Source organism: Varroa destructor, unplaced genomic scaffold (assembly GCF_002443255.2).
Source record: "Varroa destructor unplaced genomic scaffold, Vdes_3.0 BEIS01000004.1, whole genome shotgun sequence".
NCBI classification, from domain to species: domain Eukaryota; kingdom Metazoa; phylum Arthropoda; class Arachnida; order Mesostigmata; family Varroidae; genus Varroa; species Varroa destructor.
Genome location: NW_019211457.1, coordinates 15,635,166 through 15,653,068, shown reverse-complemented (window position 1 = coordinate 15,653,068; position 17,903 = coordinate 15,635,166). Strand labels below are relative to the sequence as shown.

The window sequence follows — 17,903 nt, the reverse complement described above, 5'->3', positions numbered from 1 at the left end:
TCGTACGTTTTTGTATCTTGATACTTGATGATTCTTTAATAGTAGCAGCCATAAGCAGACTAGTCAACCCACAGCTGGGTCTCGACCACTGCGAAAAAAAAGACGCCTCACAGCCGACGCTGCCGACACGCATAGGTGCCACTTAATAGCACATCTATAATCTAAATAAATTATTTGCAAATATTGGCATCAAGGACTGCCTCAGACGGATTACTTGCAGCCTGGAATTTATAGAATATTAAACGTATATGTCCAGTTTAAACAATCGCCGTCATATTTCATCTCTGTGGCGTTGGCATCGTTTTTTTTAATCTAATTTTTTCACTTACCCGACCTATTTTATTGGGTTCAGTTTGATTTCAGTGTGCCATATGTGACCTATGCATTGAAGAAGTGAGTCGTCGAAACTACCCCACATACTGCTAGGTATAGACACAGAATAGGTTGCCATTATCGTTCCGAACGTCGGAGTTGACCCAACGCGCTACCATAGAATATAAGCAAAGGGGTTCGTACCGACACGACCAGTGTGTTTCATGGAACATACTCTGTTCTGTTTAGTATATAAAGAGCCCATGTAAAATACGACAAGCACCTAATGGAAAAGTTACATCTGAGTGGAGATGTTATATAATGAAATCTATCCTATCTTCCGCGATCGTTGTTTGTTAAGATCGTGAATTTCGCTAGATTATTGTTACTAGTCGCGAAGAGGGAATAACAAAAGAGGGAATAGCCAATCCGGAAACCTCGAGGTGATTGATTCGGGGCAATTGGGATGAAAAATAGACAGTGGTTTCTGAAAAGCAGAAGCTGCTTATTGGTGAGTGTCAATGGCATAGGCAGGTGAGAGTCTGATTCGAAATAATCACAGAATACTGAAATTATTACGTAAATATAGCAGCATAATAGATATTTTGATACGAAGCTCTAAACCCATAACACAGGTGAACAACTTTATACTCGGGCAGAGTAGGGCTTCGTGATTCCTCCAAATGAATCATTTAGGTCGTTACCCATCCGTATACCCAGTAGCTAGCACTACCAACTTAAACTAGCCCAACGTAGAGTGACGTCCGTCATTTGCGTTGCGGTAGAAATCAGATATTATCTACATAATGATAATAAATTGAACTTTTATAGTTTCCGTTGCAACGCTCAACGTATTATCACGTCTTAGCTGATGGCCTTTGTTGGCGTTTGTGATTGCAAGCGAAAAGGTCAAGCTGTTTAGAGGGCAAAAACTGGGGCTTCTACCCGAACAGAAATTGAACCATTTCTAAGCCTATTTCCATCACGCCAGCTGGTAGTGTATCGCAAACCCAGTTGCACGGTCGACATAAACAGATATGTAGGTATGGAGTCCTCGCACTAAAAATGCCTGCAGCCTCTGGAAGGTCGAACAGCTCAACGTCTCTTACAGAAATGCACTGAAAGGGACTAGCGGATATGAAAGCAGAACTTCGCTTGGTACGCGACTTCGCCAGGCCATAGGCAGTTAAGGCCGAAAAATCTGATTGCCTTATCCAATCTGTACCGTGTCATCTAAACTAGCAGGCCAAAGAATACGTGAGTAAGGCCAAAACTCATGAATTCGTGGGAGCATTACGTGACACATTTTTCGCAACCGTCGGCCGTCGGTTCGTTTATATGCCAAAAAAGTCGGTCTTCTTTGAACTGGCCGCGTATAATATTCAGTAAACTTGTAGCATTGCCAATAGATCTACGGCTGCCGTTTCTGTCGATTGTCACATTGTGTATTTATGCAGATATGGGATTTTTATGGGACGGAAGGCGAGAGCTCAAGTGGGCAAGACGTCATCGAAAAGATTTAACGAGTACGTGCTTGCTCGAATCGTCCATTTGTGTATAGCGTAAGCGTCAACTGTTTTGCATTGATTGTGTGATCAGGGTTAACTGTAATCGACCAGAACTGTCTTCATGATAATATTCTCGGTAGTGGTCCTTCATCGCTCGCAACCTGCAAATTCGGGTATCTAGTATGTTCTCGTTTTTGCCTTTTGTTCGCTGTCCTCCTAAAGCGTCACTGCCTCCGGCAGTCAGTGGTGATCATAATTCCTGAGGTCAGCGGAGACATAAAAGCCAACTACGACGACAGCGAAAAGCCATAAACTTGTATGGGCTATTTGCTACATGCCAGCCACCTTGTTAGCTTTTACCTTAAAGTCGTTTCCTATATTGTTATGATATATTAATATATTGCCTCTAGGCTTATAAAATATGGTTCACTAATATACGTTTCGATAGGCTACATAGGTAAGTCGCTCAGTAAACGGGTATAAAAAAAAGGCCATGCTACATTTTGCAGGCAGGATTGGATGGAGATTCGAAAAAGGTTGTAGCGAATGGTCGCTTAGATGGTGTTTGGTTTTTTAAATGGAACAAGAGGGAAGTCCACTTTGTAATGCAATTAGGCCAAGGCTGTGCCTGTTCGACCTGTTGATGGCCACTGGTACTGCAAAACGATGTCTCTATTTTGACTCGTCGCCTTCTGAAGATGTTGCGTGTACGTACGTAAATGGTAGGTCTGGTTAGTGTTTTCGAAGTCGAACCTCTTGTGATAATTTGTTCAAAGTGTGTGACATGGCAAAATGCAACGAAAAAAGGCTCACCTTGAGCTACGCATGTACTGAGAAGACTCGTCCTGCTATAAACGGTCTCGTTTCTGTGTGCTATTGGCTTGCGCACATTTCATCCATACAATAATCAGATTTAATGCTCTATTAAGGGATCTATTAATGTTTATAGTTCTGTGCATAAAGGGTCTACTTGATATCCTGGCAGGAAGAGGCGAATTAGAGGCAGTCCTTAAATTGAGAATGTGCGAATTTTATGTACTGTTGTGTGGGCCTGAATTTGTGCGAGGACCGCTTTTCGACCAAAGCGTGAATAAACGCATTGTGAAACCTTTCAAGTCATAATTCTAAACTATGCTCGTACGTGCCAATGCCAGTTGACGCATACGGCAGTGTGACTATTTTCGATGCAGTTCCAACTGCATAAAGTTAACTAAATGATTATTAAATAAATGATTTTTGTGCACCCCATAGAGGAAAAGCAGCAGTTGTTTTATTCTATGGTGTTGGTTTCAATATGGCGCTTCTTGTATCATTTTGTGCATTTGGGACAATTGTTTGTCCAGGCGACCAGTGTTCCCATCTACCGCTCCCGTAGAAGTGACCTTTTTTCAGGCTAGTCCTTGTTGCACGAAGCTGCATACAACAAAGGCAGTACAGCATTTTACCGCAGTTCCTAATAGCAAAAGAAAACAAGGCCACTTGTGAAAATCTACCCTAGACGTAGGATCTCAACGAAATAATATAAAAAAAATATTGATCTGAGATCCATTTATTGGCACTAGACGGCTTTAAGCAGTAGGCATGACCACTGAGACAAAATATAACGAAACAAAACAAATACAATATAGTGAGATTTGCCTATTGGAACGGGAAATTAAAAATTAAAAAAAATAAAATTGAAATCGATCCAGCCAGCAACAATAGCAATAAGTGAATACTCCTCCTTCTTCAAACATCAGGCTATTTCTGACAGGCAATACGTTTACTTAGCAACTTAATGATTCGAGAAAAAGATCAGAGAAAGAAACATGTGTATTTAGCTAATATTAGTACTGATCAAATTCCGCGGCGTTATTACGAGGTCCGATGTTCGTGGTCGATATTTACGCGTCACAAAGGCTAGATCATTAGAGGCGACCCTGAGCGTTGCAGGTTACAAATGAGTTATATATGGGTTTGATTGTGTAACATTGTAGTGAATACTCAAATATGATTTCGATACAATAAACGACACGTCGGGAAAGATTCGCTACTAATTGCGGCCCGTTTTTTCGCTTATACACACAATCAGACGTTGGGCAACAAGCTGCCAGCTGGCAGAAGTCATACCGCCATATTGCTTGTCCTCAAACATACAACGATGAGATGATCATTCGATTCAGGAATAACATACATCAATAAGCAAAAAAAAAAAAAAAAAACACCCTTTAGAAATTACAAGAACATGTTTTTTGCCAATTTTCATCGCCCTACATTTTTATTGCTGTTAAATTTATGTCCATTTTGACGTCTGCGAACGAAAAGATGCATTGCAACACTGGCCGGCAAGTGACCATCGTTCCCAATTTTGTTAGCCTTATTATAATGACTAGGTTAAACGAGATAAACTTTTCGTTCCTATAAGGTGTATCCATATCGGGTAAAAACGATCAATGTTTAAAGTATACGGAGTATTCAAATATTTAGCAGATTTCATATCGACTCTGAACTTTGTGGGTACTTCCAAAGCTTTGATGTAGCCGGCGTCACACTTTTCGGCCGCAGAAAGCACAGCTTTATGGCAAAGGAAATGAGAATATGTAAAAGTTGGATGTGGATAACTGCCTTACGGGATTTTTAATGGATCCTTTCTGGGCAATTGCACCCGTCCGACCTTCTGCTTCACATTCATACGTACGCTATTAATATTCGCTAGCTTCAAGCTGCTCTATTTCAATATTTCCTTCTCTAATTCCATGGTCATTTTCGTTGGAGCTACGCTGGGCACTATTCCGTTGTTTTTATGTATGTAATGTTTAAGAAACCGACATAAATAAGTACTGAAGCTTAATTCGAAACAATTAACGTATTGCTTTTTGTGATCGACAGTGTTTTATCGTAACCCTCCGCACTGCAGTAAGAACCGATCCCGATCCCGCAGACTTTGATACCTAACGTATGATTACGTTAAACGACCAATTGTAAAAACAAAGTATCGATAATTGGCCCCTATCACCGCTAACGTTTACAATCGGTGTACCTTGCACATAGTGCTGCCAATTTAACTAACATTCTGCCTAATTCTAAATGCCCATTCTAAATCACTGCCGACTTCCAGCTCTATTACATTGTCCGTGTAGATTCATACGGACGGTAAATAACCTGCAGATTTGCCCTACAAAAGGATGCAAAAGTCAGCAGGGGTTTGCCCATATGAGCGTAACGCAGGAACAACTAGATTCAATCGTTTTTCTTATTCTAAGCCTTTACGGTAGTGTTACCACAAGCGACCAGCGATGGTCGTAGCTTTCAAACGTTATTCCACCTGATCCCAGCTAGGTTCATTGGAGGGGCATTTTGTTGTACATCTATCAGTTTACAGTGCTATGCTCGCCACCTAACTGGGTCTCATTATTATCATCGACTGCTGCTAATCTGAACGAAACCAACGGGGGGAAGTTTTATTTTTTTTGTTTGTTTTTATAATTAAGTCTTATTGTAGTCTTGCGAACGCTGAAAACGCAATAGAGGTGCTGTTGTTACGTAGCCATGGACGTAGTCGAAGGCTGTCGACGCTGCGAAAAATATTCTGCTTTTGGCAGAATATACTACTGTAACAAGACTAGCCAGCAGATTCGTAAGCCGTTTAACGCGATCTTGATTATTTGATTTAGATCTGATGCTGCCCAGTTGCAACAGGTACGTTTCGTCTATTGTCCTAGGCCGAATGACTTTAACAATACTGAAAACCCCTTGCAATCAATTTTACTTCCCGAATCTGACAGGTTTTAGAGCTAGACCCCGATTTCATGCATACATGCGTAGCCGATACGCCAGTGATCGTAGCTGACATCAGTTTACCTTTCGATACATTCGGGACCGTCCAGAGCAGTCCACTGATCTTCGTCGTTTCGACTAACGCAGTGGTTACAATCAGTGGCGAGCAAAATATACCAAGAATACGTTGATACGTTGGCTCGCACCCAGGGATACTACCTGGACGCAGGCGTACGAAGCTCAGTCGCTATCTTAGTGTGGGAAGATTGGAATTATTGTTGCTACGGTAGACTTGGAAAAATATGGTAAGGCAACGCACGAAACAGGCGAAATGGCAATACAAAGTCATTGATCTAATGTCTATTGGGAAGCGTGTTATAAGCTCGACAGGTTGGAACCAACAATGAAGAAAAAAGCCGTTGGGCTATACCTTATATCAATTTGACATACATCGTGCTATCGGTAGACTTGGACGGCTGCGGCCGAACTTTGTCAACTGTAAATTGTTCCACAACAACGTTTCTTCACTGGCGAAGTACATCTAATAGCTATTATGCATGCATCCAAATGGGTAAGCTATCTATTCCTTCTTTCGTTAACCAATAATACATTTGTACATCTAATCCTGTAAACTTTATTTTGACGGACAGTGTTCTTTTTCGGATAGAATTCTGATCTAGAAGCTTAATTTGTCCTTTCCAGCCATGACAAACTTGAATAAGTTTGTCTTGGCTTGTCTTGCTTGTCTTGGTCGCGCATTCAACAGGATCGAAACCAACCAGATGTAATTTATTTCAACAGATAGCAGAAGTGGCGACTGCCTCGATGATGTTTTTCTTTTTAAACCCCTTCTCCTCTCTTTACGTTGTTTTCTACGCCAATTTAAATACGTTGCTACAAAAACACTTCCAAGACCTTGACATCTTTTGTAACGTTAATGGCTCCCGCAGACAAAAAAAGAGCAGACGATCGGCAAATTGACCACTAGCGGCCGCTAAACGCTCGACGCATTTGTCGCTGCTGTAGCTTAGAGTGCTTACTTCAGCCGCGTTTCCTCGCGTCCGCGACCCCCCAGGCTAGACTTATTTACATGAAGCTAGTTGACTCGTCGGAAACCCGACGGTTGATGGCCGTGTATCGTTTCTCTGCCGAAAACGCAACGACGTTTTTGGGAGATTACTAATTTATCTACAGGTTCTAAACTCCAGAGTCGCTAGAGCGCGCAATGAAAAAAGGTCACGAGATTCCCAACGGCGTCACATCAACGCCAATAGACAAATTTTCGACTACGCCATGAACAAAGCAACATCCGCTTAGTACAGCCACAATGTCCCGTTATCGTCTTGACTGTTTGCAAATCGGCTTCAGAGCGCGTCGGTCAAACCATCGGATGTCGATGGTCAATAAGTGAAGAACAGTCGGAGCTAGTCAATATCGTCATTGGACCATCAGTGTGTTTTTGTATGCGATATTGAGTGCTCGCCTAAACTGAGCTCGCACGGAAAGCCTTCAATGGAAGCTTTAGCACTTTATGTCAGTTCATAGCTTCCATGCATGCAGAGCAGCAGCAGTTGTCGTCGTCGGACATCTTCTGAGAGCTCGCACCCGCTGAATCGTAAAGCACATTACAAGTGTCGCGACCCCAGTAACATCGGTGTGAAGTCAATCATTTTCTCCCAGTACGGCTGGCATGTTTCTACGTGTATGAAATCTGAAGTCCGTCTGCAGTCCGCCCAGTCCAGTCGATTCATCTAATCCTAACTCTATTACACATGTCATTCTCATTCATACGAAGCCATTGTCTTACAGAACTCTTCAGATAGGTTCTATGTAGAGTACCTTCTCCTTTGCCCATACTGGTTTAATAGTCACCTTATGGCCGACTGGACTGTCCGCTACCGTGAGATGCAGATATCCGAAATTCGACGAATTATGCCCCTTATAGCTAATTCTGCCCCTCTTCTAACAGAGGTATGCGTCCCGGCTCGATAGACATTAATTATTTGTAAAAATCGTAAAGCTTAGCGTTGAATCGAATGCCAGTTATTTTACAACTATACCGTTTTGCTGAGGCGGAAAGATGCATCCGATGAGAGCGGCCTCGAAACTTATCTGCCTATACGGTATAAAGGCAAACTTGTTTAAACTTTCAACTAGTTAATGACAGGTGTTTTGTAGTTCACTGTTATGCGCCAAGGTGATGGCACCGTACCGTTTGCCATGTAATGTCTTCCCTAACTTCAAGTTACTTGAATAGCAAGCCCGAATACATCTTTTTCCATAAAATAAACATGTTTTTGTTGGTCTAGCTAGTTTCTGGGTTCGACGTTAGCAAAGATTTGGTATAGGCTAAGTTCGGTACGTCTTTTTACTCTAAAATTCGATGGGGTACTGAGAAAATGATTAGACGCCGTACAGAACGTCGAGTTAATAACGGCACGCAACTAGCTACAAGGGATAGCTGACTAGTGCTAGTAACAGATTACGATTAAGATGTCAACGGGGTATCATCCATGTGTCTGTTACTTACAAGTAATTATGAATATATGTAAAAAATCGGTCTTTTGATAGCTGGCATAGAATGGATTCGTTTCCCAGTGATCAACGCTGTCGGCAGTAAAACTGATTATAGACAACGAATGATAGGAGTGATAATCAGATTGAGACACGCAGATTAGCTTCCTCAACTTAGCGTTGTAAAGACCTAGAACCGTTGCTTTCAGAGTGGCGACAGATCGGCTTAGAGCTCGAACTTCAATACTGTAACTGCATTGTGGCCGTTGCAGTATCTGCCTGCATCAGAGATGTCCGAGAGTACTTCGAAATGTCACCTTTCATCGAACAGCGTGCACGACAAACGACGAGCGCTCTACCCCCTGTTTTTTTCGATGTCAGGATCAATGTTGGATCTTCACTACATACACTGGGATTTATGGCAAGACGCATGCTCGTTATATATATATATATATATATATATATATAGTTATCATGCAAACAACTATACGTCATACAGCCATAATGCCCTCCTGTTTTGTATACCGGTATATCGAATATAAGTGCCGAACGAAGCGTCAGCGCTGCCTAATAGGATTCGTAACTAGGTTCGGGTTAGCCATACCTCGCTCATTTGGCGTCCAGTGACAAGGTGCCTAATCTCGGTTAGGACCAATTTAAGTAAGGACACCCCTTCAATTGGATAAAGTGCGGAGATAACCCGAAAGCAAAACACATCGATATGGACGCGAATCTCGTCCCAATAGCGAAATATTCTGTTGCGACTGAAAGGCTCTGCGAGAAGCTTTTATGTTCATGGCTTCAACGTCTCCTGGTTGCTGGGAAGTACGCGGTCATTGAAGCCTCCTTCAAGCACGTTGGCGTAATAAAGAAGCACCATAGAAGTTGGGATCAATCTAGATCTTATAATGTAACTGAATCTTGAATGGAGATCGATGCGGTACAAGTCCGACGATTCCGGCAACCCTTCACTTCATTACAAATGTAACATTTGGTTTGAAATGCCGATATTTTAAGCGACTCAGGAATCGCTGGGCTGTCGTACGCTGTTAATACGCCTTCAGCAGACGCATACGTCCGAGCGGACGTTCTCACTTCATTTTATCCAAAAATTAAGGGAAACGGGTTAACGAAATTTCAAGGAAAGTGAGTCCAATCTAATGATGCACAAATTATTTCTTATTGAGCGTATAGGAAAAAAATACTATAAAATAATTTATTTTCTCATGTGTGTTGCTATCGGATGGACGAAAAATACTGCCATCTCGTGATCATTTTCTTAAACTATGATTACTTTCAGAATATTGTGTTTCACTAATAGGCAATTTTGATTCTAGGTGAGGTGAAACCGCTTATCGTTGTTACATCTGAACTTCTACTGCGGCTAAATAAAACTTCTAAACAGTAAGTTAGTGGGCAGCAACAGCAATAATATATAATAATTTGCTCGGACTAGATCGAAATTTAGAAAAATATGGAGAGAGAGTCTGAGAACGCATCTGTAAGCTTCTTAAAATAAAATATCACACCGACATGGTAATGCACGATCTTACGTTTTTGTTGTCCTACGATGCCACGACAACGGCATACGTTGTTTCCCTTAGCTATTGAAATAAATATGATTTTCAGCTACTTTAGAAAATAAGGTACAAAACATAATTTTTTATTAATTAATTAAATTAAAATTAAAAACATAAAAATATGCATTGGCTTAGCTATTAGCCGAAACTCAGATAGTTAAAATTGTGTTTTGTTAGCTTTAAATTTAAAAAAATAAAACTGAGAGATCGCAAGTAAGTAGCATTATAACTAGATGGCTGTATCCGCCCATATTAGACTCCTGAATGTATGCACTAAAGATGCGGGAGGCTATAGAGAAGTTTGGCCTTTCTTACCGGTCTATCCATATCCATTTACGCGCATTGGAATACGAGAAGCTGCGAGTCTTTTTAAGGACCTTGCCGCCCTTCGTTCTCTCGGCGTTGCTGGCGGCGACAACGGCGAGGTCGTGTCCATCAATTGAAATCTGCTCGCTTCGTTGTGCTCCGTGAGACCTGGATTTCCAAGGCCGAAATTTGCTGCTTCAATCCGTATCGTTATGGCACCAGTGATCGACCTCAGCACTAGATAAGCATGTATTGGACATGGCAGAGAAGCACAATACATTAATTTGGGTTTAGCCTGCCTGAATTTTTAATTTTGAATTGACTAAATAATGTGGTAAAGTCCCAGGTCTAAATTCAAAGATATATAAGTAAACTGACGGCATCTGTGCAATTCGGCAGAAATTGTTTGGTTTATGATGCTCCGCGACTTCTACGAGGCGTCTTTCGGCTTAACTCTCGTCACAAGGAAAGCTTCGCTACTTTTTGAAAGAGGCGAAAACTGCTGAAGAATCACTATCGGATCCAGAAATACATACGAATGAGCCATAGTTCCAGGTTTGATGATTTGCTCATTCAAGCCGATAAATCGATCAATCCCACTTGCAATTTATACGCCGAAGGACACGCGAAAGGATTACAGGAGGCGATAACTTGGGGCATTTTCAGGCAGCGATCAAGTGACGGGGAAGAATTGGCCATGGTCGGACACGCCTTCCATACTCCCGATCTGCAGCTTGGCTGATTTTGCTCTTAGTCCTTTGATACAACGCCTTCCACCTCGCTAAAACAGGCATTACAGATAGGACAATTCACTTCACAAGATAAATAGATCATTGGACGATGGCTTATCCGTTGCTAGAGGCAGGGTTACCAATAGTAAACATGAAGCCAGTAGCGGCATAAACGTCCGGTTGAGCTTGAAACCACGGAACATTTTCACCCGTCTGATGAGCTTGTCAGTCAGACAGGATGGTCGACTATTCAAATCTTTTGGGAAAAGTAAACAAAGTGGGTGAAGTAAGCGGGCGGCGGATGGAACGATTCTAACGAATGAATACAAATGTCTAGGCCTAGGCACTAGTCCTCAAGCAGTTGGGGAGAGGGGAAGAGGGGGGTATGCGGTAGTAAAATCAACCAATGTCTCTCTTACTGCTCGCCACCGTCGTCGCTACCGATTTTTCGTTCCTCACTATCCAAGGTTCTATGTGTTTCTTTTACCATCCCCCAGGGAGAAGGGGCGCACGAAAAAAGAGCCCATCGTTTAATCTTACCTTCCTGATTCGCCTGTGTGGGCGGCAGGCTGACTGGTTGTGGTTCGATTCGCCATGTTTACATTCTCAATTGTGTTTCAACCAGTGGCGCCTGTTTGATCCTGTTAATTGATTAGTTTAAGCTTATTGTTTTAATACTAATAATTAAATAATAATAATAAAGTGTATACATTAGGATTTTTATCAGCTAATTTCTATCAGGCAGGTATAAAATATTAATTATAATATTATCATTCACTATTAGGGAATGTTAAAAATCAAGGTATAGCTGCATAAGAGAGATCTATTATTCACAACATGTTGAATTTTAACGAGATATTAATAAATACTAAAAAAATCTCAATGACAATGATTCGAAAGTTAATGTATATTCAGCTTCATTAGCAGAAAGTCTCAAGGACTACCTGGGGCAAGTTGTAAGGGTAAGAAAGTAACTCTTCGATTACTAATCTCCAGAATAGAAATTTTTTTCGCCAGCTTTCCGTAAGGGAAACCTTTTCTTTTTTTAAGGAGGTTTAGGGTAAATGCATTATGCAGACCAGACTTCACAAATGTGTTGTTTGTCTGATACTGTGGGACTCTCACCCGCTAAACCCTGGACCCTTGAGAAACTTGGGCTTTGGTTCGGGATATAGTTTAATATTACTTCGAAACCGTAAAGGAAACCTATCGAGAAACGAAAATACACTACATTCAACTCGCTAGAACATGCTTTGCCTTTGTTCTGCTTGTCTTTAGCCGTAGACATGTTTCTGCTATTTGTACAATGAGTGTGAGACGACTATGATGGATTTTTTTGCTTTAGATATGTCAGCAATAAAAGCCACAAGCTCACAGAGTTTTAAATGGTGTCGTAAAATCGGCATCTCTAGTTTAGCTACTTCCCTGTTAAAAGCAATCGCCAATTATCTTTCATACGATCCTGGAGTCGAGTCAAAACTTCGAGGCTATGTGCTATACACCTTGACCAGTCATACGTTCTGCCCATCGAATCCACGTAGAAGTGTTGAAGAGGTTTTAATTCTCCTTTGTATCAAAATCGTCTTCAGAGCTGGTTATTATTCTTGCTCCTGTTAGTGAGTCTACACACGATATCTATCTATGCTGCGGTTCGATGCACTACGAGCATGTTTTTCCGTAAAAAAACCCGAAACTTTCCAGCATTTGCCTTTGAAGGATTAAACTTGCTAGACTTTGTAATTGCACAGCTCGAAACGTGTTGTGTATTTTTAGCTACCGGATTATATCGAGTGGGGAAGTGGCATCTCTCAAGCGAAAAATTTTATGCTAGCTTACCGCATACAGGATGAGTGTAAAAATTAAAATTACCAAAAAAAAAGAGCCGAAATTCTTCGAGAGTGTATAATCCTCGCCAGTTTCATCTCTTTCGTCTATATGTCATCATTAACACTCTGTTGAAAGGAATTAGTTGTCAAACAATTTCCATAACTCACTTGAGCTGTGGAAATCTCTCGACCCTTTAGATTTGCCTTCGAAGCGATGATTCAGTTCAACGTTCGAATGTTTCTCAATCCGCCACACACTGTTTCCGTCATCTGAAATTAAAAATCAGAAGGCGAAAGCCTGGTAGCTAGTAAACAGTGCCCTGTCTCTATGGGCTCGAATGGATACTCGTTCAACAGGTGCTTTTGAGAGCCTGCGTCAGTGTGCAATACCTGCTGTCCTTTCGAGAGTGCTTGGCTTGCTGATATGTGTTCGTGTACATATATATTTGTGTACACTCGCCCATTTGCTAGTCGACTTGTCATAGCGCTTGTTTATAGTACAGATATCTGTGTCTGAAACATGTGTAGGGTAACACAATGGCCTATGGCAACTGACAAGTACCGAGGCTGCAGGGCCTATTGTTAGTCTTTTATACATCTGGCCGTTTTTGTGTGGCAGGTATAGGCTCACGTCCGCTAGCTGAACACTGTTATTTCGGTTCAGATGATTTTGATCTATAATGGTTCATCTCTCATGGTTCTATAACGATAATGGAGGCTAATTAAAGCTATACTTAATCACAATTGTCTACTTTTCACTCTTGTTTTACTGTTAAAGATGTTTATTACCGTGGTCGCACCAACGCAGCCGTGTCCAATATAGAGGCGAAAAAGGCATTAATGCACTATGACTCGGTAAAAATGCTTTCCACTTTTGTTCTGCGAGTCAAGCATTGCTTTCAGGGGCTTGGCTTCTTCCAGTAAAAAAATGCACCCCCGATTTCTAACGTCGACGACTTTACTAAGCACCCCTACGTATTGTAGGCAAATACGTTAGTGCTGCACCCTCGTGGGGACAGCATCTAATGCAACGGCCAGAACAAATAAAATTAATTGAAGACGTTCCTAGAAACCCGTAGAAATGGATACAGATGTCGTCTGTGATTTACGCCAGTAAATGCAATCTAAAGCTGACCGCAGAGACGCTTTCTTCATTCTCTAACGCCGACACTGATAGTCTAAGCGCGTCTTGACGTCTGACGTCTATGTGGCGAATGCTCTTTGAAAAGTAAACGCCCTATACAAAACAACGAATACATCAGTCTATGGCGGAACAATGCCCAATACACTTTCTTTGAAACGAGCAGAGTAAGAGAAGACAGGTTTTTCTAATTCAGCAATAACAACAACAAAATCAGTGACGGCTCAATGATGACCAGCACAGTCATCTGGAAACAGCGAAATGTTCATACTTCCACTTTTGCTGGGGCTACTAGAGGTACTGCGACGTTGGCTTTGAAGCTCGCTCCCCTTTTTTCAAATCTTTAAGCCGGGTGATTAATGTTACTATTGCTGTCGTTGTTTCTTCTGCGGATGGTCTTCGGGGAGTATCACTCGTAGACTAATGACTTCAAAATTCATGATATACCAGACTTTAATGAATAATTTAATCTTATAACGGTACGATGAATCCCATGGCGCTGGCAGTCCTATATAAGCGCTAATAGTTGTTCGCAAAGTAAAACATGTTTTTATGTTTCACGTCCGATTTTCAAGCTCTTTAGACCAGCTGGAATGGATTAGGACCTATATGACTAAAGTTTAGCAAACCAGCCCGTAACCCCGTTACGCTACCACGAAGACGTTCTGATGCTGTCAGGGTCGGTGAAAATAACAACACAGATTAGCTCGAAAAAGATTACACAGACATCGATTAGGCATACGAAGTCCAGTTGGCTTTAAGCCCTTTCAGATCAAAATGGTGCGGTCTCCACCTTCGCAGCTGTCGGAGGGAGATATGAGTCAAACCGTTTTAGCAATTAACACGTTCCCTGACTATAGCGGCCCTAAGTATAACCAGCAAAATAAATCTTACATATTTACTCATAATGACAGCCATTCCGTTAAGATAGGAATTCTGTAGAGGCATGCCTAAGAAAACTGTAGCCTAGAAACCTCCTGCCGATCTAGAAGTTAATGCACTCACTATAGCTAACTGACTAATTTTCTTTCGAGCAGAAATGCAAATATGGGTCATACATGGGTCTTTTGTTTTGCCCAAAACTGATTTTAGATTTGTTAGAAGTCAATAGTAATTTATAGATAGACGCCTGATTAGGTTCTAAATACTATATATTTTAGGACATATAGGTTTCCCAATAGACTACAACGAGTTAGGTATTCACAAAGGGGCCTCCCAGGATTATTACCTACTATCAGAGCTACTTACGGCTGAGATTTCTATCAGCTACGCGAAAGTTGGCTAAGTATGGTTATGTTCAAGTAACGTAGTACACAAAATCTGTCTTTTTTCTAGAGCAAAAGAGTACACAGTATAGTTAGGGGGGGGGGGGGTATTCGTCTTCATTTAAACGCGTACCGCACACTTTCCAGCAAGTAGACTCTGAAGAAAGATTCCTGCCAACTCAGCGTGTTGCTACTAGTTGTTGCCTATTCGAAATTAAGCTAGAAACCTATCCACCTTGTAGTCTATTCCTCGAGACAAACTGGAAGCCAGTCTAATTCGAGTCGGTAGTCCAATACCGGCTGTTTTGCCTAGTCGTACCGACGGCTACCGACAGACGACTTCTGTTAGGATTTTTCTTTTCGAATCGCCTCCTGCAACAGCGCCTAGCCTACCTCCATATTGCACCCCCCATCCCTAATACAAGCAGTTGTCAATTCCCGGTTCATCCAATGCGATTGCCATATAACGTCGGTAAGCTATAGCTCCTCCTGCCGTCATTGTCTTGGCTCCTGTGGACAGGATAAAGGAAAACCAGGCGTTAAGTCTAATAGGTACCAGCCCGTGGAGGTTTCTCCCTAGAGACACGTTGGTGGACCAAGCAACACTCAAGCGCCGGCATGATTTTGTTGCCAAGTTGTCTGATCGGTCCAAACAAGGAGAGTTCTGTCACAACGAAGTTGCGAGCTTATGGATCACTAACTCCTAGCAGAATTAGGTTTAAGTGAAATTCTTTCGTTAGTTGAGTCGTTCGTACGTAAAGTCGAACAGTCGACTCAGTTTGTACCGTGAGTTCTTGCTGAGCGTTGTTGCCTTAAAACCAATGATCGCCTGCTTGGTCCTGCTCTATCGCGAACTGTCTAAACGGGAGAACTGACTGTTGTAAAATAGGCTTGCCCTATAGTTACTCTAGCTGGTAGAGTGCTCTGGCCGTTGGCGAATCAATTAGTGACACAGCTGTTGTGGTAGCTATTGTGACGAGAAGGCAGGTTGTGCAGGTGGAAGGAGATTCGAAATTGAGCAGACGTTCAACTTGGTCCCCTGTCTGAGTTGAAACCTGTCCTATCTTTCTGTTACCTCTCATTAGTGTAAGCTTTTGAGAAGTAGCTAGTTTTGCTTCTGTTGACCGTCGCTAGGCGTTTCTCAGGGTTACATTGTGCTAACATCTATGACCTTGTAGAACTAACCTAATCTTTATGACATCAGTCTTTGGTAATCCACTTCCAGTTGCTAATCTTATTCTACACGCCTGCTGATGCGGGATCACACGCATGAATTTAGTAATGTAATTGCGTGGCCCCAATATATTAGCTACTTGATGATACATGAGGTAAGGAAAACCCTCCAGTAATCAGGCGTTCCTTTCTAAACCGCTAATAACACAGGAGCTGCACCTAGAATTTGCTAAGGAACAACTGTTAGCATGGTCTGGGCTTAGAGTAGGAGGATATCAGCTGTCTGAAAATCGGCAAGAAAGACACTGGGACAAATCGGAACAGGCCGAATTTAGTTTTATATTGCTCTTTTGAGTATTACCTATTCTATTGAACAATTGGTACTGTCAATAGGACAACATCTCGTCGGCCGGCACGGACTAAGGCAAGCGCTCGCATACGCTGTTATGCTGTTTGATTACATTATTATTTATACAGATTCACACTTCGGAGGCAAGGCCGCAACCATCTGGTTCCAACCAAAGCCAGTTCCTGAACTGTTACTGAGCTTAATATAATTCCGTTAATCTACAGCCACAATTGTTGTTGTTGTTAAATTGAGACCATCTCATGTGACTTAATGGTCTACAAATTCAATTATAGGTACATGTAAGTGGCACGTCTGTGGGGATCAGCTAGCGTCCAGGGATGCTTCTTAAGGCTACAGGCCATGTAGGCCTGGTTACGTTTACTCAGTGAATTGTCATTTGTTATTCTGTTATATAACTAGTTAGGTAACCGTATTGCTGTCGTCAACGCTTATGTATACACGTGAAAAAATACCATTTGAACATAATGCCCGAAAATTTTGGCATCAATTAACTTAAGGAAATACGATAGTTATTTATTTACAAGTTTTCCATATTCCGACCGAGAGTTTCTCATAGGGAATGGAGCTAACTGGTCAAATGCTTCTTTGACAAAGAGTAAGAGTCTGCTCTTCTCTATAGAGTGTGCTGTTTTCCACAATGCTAATTTGGCTGGTCGTAACCGAACGATAGCAATTTGCTCTTATTCTCCACGTTTAGAAACAGCGCCTCACAAACCAAAGCGGTCACCAGTGTCACCCACGTTGATATATTATCGGTGCAAAAATCGTATTGCTGCAACTTACGTTGCGCGACAAGCCATATGCTACCTAGCATAATGAAAAAATTGTTAAATTAAAGTTATCAAATAATAGCTGACGACTATCAAACTTTGCCCCTACTATCAGTGTAACTGGCTCTTAACTTCTGCACAGTAAAACGAAATGTGTTTAATAGCGAAACAAGCGCGAGACGAAGTCTGCGAGTGGCGCCCTAGTAGTTCTCTAAAACGCGTCTGACATGCAGGACACGTCTACCTTGCTTATTTTGCTAATTCAATCACTACGGATGGCCTATATTTTGTTGGCTTTTTCTGGGCTGAAGTCTGCAACTGTTACACGGCATAACAGGATCCCTTAAGCTACGCAACAGTCGACCGAGGTACTCTTACTTATCCCACTTCTCGCTTCGCGTCATCAATCTAGTAGGTGTGATTCGATTATTGCCCGTGCCTCTCTATTATTATAGTTTTTATTTTCCATTAACCTGCTAAAAACCTCGAGCAAGATTGCAGCCACTCTACTTTTCAGAAGTAACGCCAAGTACAACTAGGCTAAAATACGCCCACAACACTTAAAGCCTTTAGCATTACTTGAGCCTTAAGCATTACAGAAACACGCACGAGTTAGAATTATCCTAACCCCACGCCATCACAATCAATCCC

The 17,903-nt window shown here is 41.8% G+C and overlaps 2 protein-coding genes across 14 annotated transcripts in view; one reads left to right on the top strand and one right to left on the bottom strand.

Moving 5' to 3' along the window:
• Positions 1 to 17,903, top strand: part of Pkc53E (Protein C kinase 53E) — a 247,332-nt gene that overhangs the window by 47,640 nt on the left and 181,789 nt on the right. For 8 of the 10 annotated variants that reach the window (XR_015325533.1, XR_015325532.1, XM_086985903.1 and 5 more), the window contains one exon: positions 9,428 to 9,494. The exons of 1 other annotated variant lie outside the window; for it this stretch is intronic. Coding sequence is in view for 6 of the 9 variants with exons in the window: in XM_086985903.1 (XP_086842029.1) it covers positions 9,428 to 9,494 (67 nt within the window). In the remaining 3 variants the exon portion in view is untranslated. Of the gene's footprint in view, positions 1 to 5,584; positions 6,148 to 9,427; positions 9,495 to 17,903 lie in introns of all 10 variants that reach the window. One more of the 10 variants, XM_086985901.1, reaches the window with a different exon arrangement.
• LOC111248703 (uncharacterized) overlaps positions 1 to 17,903 on the bottom strand; it is a 62,252-nt gene that overhangs the window by 18,640 nt on the left and 25,709 nt on the right. For 3 of the 4 annotated variants that reach the window (XR_002672655.2, XR_002672656.2, XM_086985922.1), the window contains exons 2-3: positions 12,702 to 12,803; positions 9,986 to 10,213 (exon numbers count right to left, since the gene is read on the bottom strand). Coding sequence is in view for 2 of the 4 variants with exons in the window: in XM_086985922.1 (XP_086842048.1) it covers positions 9,990 to 10,213; positions 12,702 to 12,803 (326 nt within the window). In the remaining 2 variants the exon portion in view is untranslated. Of the gene's footprint in view, positions 1 to 3,092; positions 3,274 to 9,985; positions 10,214 to 12,701; positions 12,804 to 17,903 lie in introns of those variants that run through there. The other variant, XM_086985921.1, reaches the window with a different exon arrangement.